This window comes from Formica exsecta, unplaced genomic scaffold, assembly GCF_003651465.1.
Source record: "Formica exsecta isolate Colony F162 unplaced genomic scaffold, ASM365146v1 scaffold109, whole genome shotgun sequence".
Classification (NCBI taxonomy): domain Eukaryota; kingdom Metazoa; phylum Arthropoda; class Insecta; order Hymenoptera; family Formicidae; genus Formica; species Formica exsecta.
The window spans coordinates 88201-93785 of NW_021848428.1; the positions used below are offsets into that span (position 1 = coordinate 88201).

At 31.7% G+C, this 5585-nt stretch overlaps 2 protein-coding genes across 2 annotated transcripts in view; both read left to right on the forward strand.

Annotated features, from left to right (window-relative positions):
• Positions 1-3316, forward strand: part of LOC115235081 — a 13294-nt gene extending 9978 nt beyond the window's left edge. The window contains 6 exon segments of the mRNA XM_029806640.1: positions 289-605; positions 949-1294; positions 1530-1760; positions 1966-2079; positions 2212-2367; positions 3191-3316. Coding sequence (XP_029662500.1) covers positions 289-605; positions 949-1294; positions 1530-1760; positions 1966-2079; positions 2212-2367; positions 3191-3316 — 1290 coding nt within the window.
• Positions 3317-4122: 806 nt separating this feature from the next.
• Positions 4123-5585, forward strand: part of LOC115235086 (odorant receptor 13a-like) — an 8819-nt gene continuing 7356 nt past the window's right edge. Inside the window, exons 1-3 of the mRNA XM_029806653.1 lie at positions 4123-4382; positions 4724-5069; positions 5310-5540. Coding sequence (XP_029662513.1) covers positions 4126-4382; positions 4724-5069; positions 5310-5540 — 834 coding nt within the window. The 5' untranslated portion in view covers positions 4123-4125. The remainder of the gene's footprint in view (positions 4383-4723; positions 5070-5309; positions 5541-5585) is intronic.

The window sequence follows — 5585 nt, forward strand, 5'->3', positions numbered from 1 at the left end:
TAATATTTCTTTTCTTCCTTTTATCGAAATAGGGAAAAACAACAGATGCGTATGTGGTTCGCACGCGATGCAAAAAAAATATTTAATGAGCAGCTCCTATTGGTCGTTCGTCCAGGGATGCATTCGTTTGCTGACCTCTCACAATCTTCCAGTCTTTACGCGGATATTTCGTGATACTACGTTGGGCTGTCATTCGACAAATACACATTTAGGCAAAATTATATTACTCTTTTTCCTTTGCACGTATTTTTTCTAGTATACTCACATATATCTTGGTGTACTCGTTAGTACACAAACGACATATGTATTCTTGATATATGCGGAGAGAGCAAGGAGAGATACAAAGTTATGACGTGTAAAACTACAATTAATCGTACGACAAAATTTGTGCTCATCCTGTTCGGTATCTGGCCAGGTATATCGTGCATTACGTTGTGCAGAATATTTTGGACCGTCACAATAGTAATCGTTCTACTTTGCCATTATCTATATTTCTTGACACATTATCATTCTGTCGACGTGTTCGACTTGATGGACTGTTTTAGTAGTTTCATAGGATTCTTGAAATTAATGATCAAGGTTCTTTTCTTTTGGTTGAATCAGCGGTAAGTAGCGCGATACACAGTTAATAAAGTAAATAATATGCGAGAATATATTATAATAAGTATATTATTCTGTGTTTAACAGTAAGACCGTTATTTTATTCCATATATATATATGAATTTGCGTTTAATTAAAATGTAAACTATCTGCTTGAATTATATATGCATGAATTCGTGACATTTATTAAATTTAAAAGTTACGTATTCTACTTATATTTTAATATTCTTCATATGCTCCCTTTCTTTCTCGCATTTATCGTTGTGCTCAATTTCAAAACAAAATTAATAAACTAAGATTTAAATGTGCGATGGTCATTAAATTCGCAACGTATGCAATCATGTGTAGAATATTCAATAAAATTTTAACGATGATGGCGGAAGATTGGAACGATAGCGCCAAAAGTAATATGGAGATGCAGGAAGTAGTAAACAAAGAAAAGATATCGAATCGTATTGCCAACGCAATCATTACTCTTCACACAGTTGTCGTGCTCTTATACGGCATCGGCATCATTCTGGCCAACGTCGACGTCACTGATCGTACGATCGAACTACCCCACATTTACAAAGCGGAAGTTCCTTCCATCATAAACACGCAATACACATATAGAGTCGTGTTAATTGTGGAATTGGTACATCTTATCATGTGTAGCTGGGGCTTGGGTAATCTAAACGCTTTACTGATAATTTTGGTGAGTTGCACACAAAAATATGTGCAATTAATAAACACAGACACATATCCATTATAATAATTCTAATAAAAATAGATTTAAAAAATCAGTAGATAACTTAATTGGTACATATTTTTTTGTCAAATAGGTCGGTTCTGTGCGTTTTGCCAAATTTATCCTTAATAATTGTTACGTTTTTTCTCGCTATTTGAATACGAATCTTCGTTTTACGAACGGTAATCATCTTTCTTTTTAGATCTTCCACGTAGGTGGTCAAATAAATATCCTGCATTGCTGGTTAACGGAGCTGATATCCAAAGAGAATAAACGTGAATCTATTGCCATTACGATGAAGAAAATTATTCGGAAACATCAGAAAATCATTTATTTCGCGAAAAATATTGAGAGCTTGTATACGTATATTGCGTTCATGCAATTTATATCAAACACGATAATGATTTGCCTAATAGGATTTTTAATCATAACAGTGAGTAAAATAAAAAATATATATTAAATATTATAAGTAGAAATAATTATATTTATTCTGCAAAATTAATTGTCACCTGATTAATCGCGCATCGTGTTTGCACCATTTTTTTACCTTATGGATTTTTTTTATATTTCATTGCGCCGATAGAAACAAATGCTTATACGTTGAATCATTTGTCGTATAACGTGTTTCGATATTGCAGGCGCTCAGCAATTCTAATGCGACAGAAAAGATAGTGAGAGCCGTTTCGTATTATAGCGTGACGAATATCGAAGCGTTCATATTCTGCTATGCTGGGGAATATCTGATAAATAAGGTTAGCGATAATTATAACGTTCTTGATTCTTGTCGAATGATTCTATGATTGTCATGCAAAGATTACGATAAAAATCAAGAAAACCGTAATATATATATGAGATCTCTATATTATATTTTTATCTTCATTCAGAGCAAGGCAATAGGATTAGCTGCGTACAATATCGCCTGGTACAACTTGGAGCCTGAATACAGTCGTATTTTGTTATTCATGATAGTGAGAGCGCAGAAACAATTGACACTTACAGTTGGGAAGATGACGGATCTCTCGTTACAATGCTTTGCAAGTGTAAGATTTCTACATATTATACAAAATAAAGTTTGTGATCCCAACATCTATATAATAATTATCGTAATACGTATATATTTTCTAAATTTATATATTTACTTATTTGTTTTCCCTCCTTCATTACATAAGTTCTTTAAAATACATTCTTGCAGTAATATCTTAAATGTTCAAATATTATTGCCTCATATATATATATATATATATATATATATATATATATATATATATATATATATATATATATATATATATATATATATATATATATATATATATATATATATATATATATATATATATATATAATGGTAGTATATTAAACTCTTTGACGCATACGTTGTTATAGATTATGAATTCTGCAGGATCATACTTATCGGTATTATTGGCGACACAATAAAAACATCATATCCATATTATAGTGCTTGTATAATAAAACAAAATCGAATATAATATGTAAATAGTTCGGTAGAAAAATACGTATCACACACTACACAGGCTATTTTTAGAAATATATTCGCTAAAATAAGAATAATTTAAATAGCGTAGTATAAGCATTCTAAATTATCCAAAAATTAAATACAATGTACATCTAGTTAAAGTCAGATAAAAAGAAGAAAAATCGCGGAAGAAAATTAATATTTGTATCGAAGCGTTCATATTCTGCTATGCTGGGGAATATCTGATAAATAAGGTTAGTAATAATTATAACAATCTTGATTCTTGTTGAATAATTCTATGATTGTCATGCAACGATTACGATAAAATTCAAGAGAACCGTAATATATATGTAAGATTTCTATATTATATTTTTATCTTCATTCAGAGCAAGGTAATAGGATTAGCTGCGTACAATATCGCCTGGTACAACTTGGAGCCTGAATACAGTCGTATTTTGTTATTCATGATAGTGAGAGCGCAGAAACAATTGACACTTACAGTTTCTAGTTAAAGTCAGATAAAAAGAAGAAAAATCGCGGAAGAAAATTAATATTTGTCGAATAAATACCTCTCCAATATTGACACTTATTAAATCATTTCCTACAATATGTCACACAATATACTTCAGTTTCATTTTATAATGAACATCTTCACTTTTATCAGTCTCGAAATTCAATTATTGATTCCTTGCCAAATATTGCTATAGCATTCAAACGAATATTACATAGTTCGGATATTAAATAGAGAAACATACATGTATACATGTATACATGTTTTGTGGCAATTTAATTTTATGTTCTTTGTTCGAAGTCTTTTCATCCACTAGATTTCTAAAACTTTTCTAAAGATCTCCGGGACGTGATTCACCATCGGACATACATCGCCCTGTCGATGTCCTGCATAAATCATTGCATATTTAAAGCAAGAGCAATTCGCGATCACGATACCGATGCTCGAAAAGAGGGAGGAAAGTAATATTTCTTTTCTTCCTTTTATCGAAATAGGGAAAAACAACAGATGCGTATGTGGTTCGCACGCGATGCAAAAAAAATATTTAATGAGCAGCTCCTATTGGTCGTTCGTCCAGGGATGCATTCGTTTGCTGACCTCTCACAATCTTCCAGTCTTTACGCGGATATTTCGTGATACTACGTTGGGCTGTCATTCGACAAATACACATTTAGGCAAAATTATATTACTCTTTTTCCTTTGCACGTATTTTTTCTAGTATACTCACATATATCTTGGTGTACTCGTTAGTACACAAACGACATATGTATTCTTGATATATGCGGAGAGAGCAAGGAGAGATACAAAGTTATGACGTGTAAAACTACAATTAATCGTACGACAAAATTTGTGCTCATCCTGTTCGGTATCTGGCCAGGTATATCGTGCATTACGTTGTGCAGAATATTTTGGACCGTCACAATAGTAATCGTTCTACTTTGCCATTATCTATATTTCTTGACACATTATCATTCTGTCGACGTGTTCGACTTGATGGACTGTTTTAGTAGTTTCATAGGATTCTTGAAATTAATGATCAAGGTTCTTTTCTTTTGGTTGAATCAGCGGTAAGTAGCGCGATACACAGTTAATAAAGTAAATAATATGCGAGAATATATTATAATAAGTATATTATTCTGTGTTTAACAGTAAGACCGTTATTTTATTCCATATATATATGAATTTGCGTTTAATTAAAATGTAAACTATCTGCTTGAATTATATATGCATGAATTCGTGACATTTATTAAATTTAAAAGTTACGTATTCTACTTATATTTTAATATTCTTCATATGCTCCCTTTCTTTCTCGCATTTATCGTTGTGCTCAATTTCAAAACAAAATTAATAAACTAAGATTTAAATGTGCGATGGTCATTAAATTCGCAACGTATGCAATCATGTGTAGAATATTCAATAAAATTTTAACGATGATGGCGGAAGATTGGAACGATAGCGCCAAAAGTAATATGGAGATGCAGGAAGTAGTAAACAAAGAAAAGATATCGAATCGTATTGCCAACGCAATCATTACTCTTCACACAGTTGTCGTGCTCTTATACGGCATCGGCATCATTCTGGCCAACGTCGACGTCACTGATCGTACGATCGAACTACCCCACATTTACAAAGCGGAAGTTCCTTTTATCATAAACACGCAATACACGTATAGAGTCGTGTTAATTGTGGAATTGGTACATCTTATCATGTGTAGCTGGGGCTTGGGTAATCTAAACGCTTTACTGATAATTTTGGTGAGTTGCACACAAAATTATGTACAATTAATAAACACAAACACATATCCACGTTATAATAATTCTAATAAAAATAGATTTAAAAAATCAGTAGATAACTTAATTGGTACATATTTTTTTGTCAAATAGGTCGGTTCTGTGCGTTTTGCCAAATTTATCCTTAATAATTGTTACGTTTTTTCAACTCACTATTTGAATACGTATCTTCGTTTTACGAACGGTAATCATCTTTCTTTTTAGATTTTCCACATAGGTGGCCAAATAAATATCCTGCATTGCTGGTTAACAGAGCTGATATCCAAAGAGAATAAACGTGAATCTATTGCCATTACGATGAAGAAAATTATTCGGAAACATCAGAAAATCATTTATTTCGCGAAAAATATTGAGAGCTTGTATACGTATATTGCGTTCATGCAATTTATATCGAACACGATAATGATTTGCCTAATAGGATTTTTAATCATAACAGTGAGTAAAATAAAAAATATATATTAAATATTATAAGTAGAAATA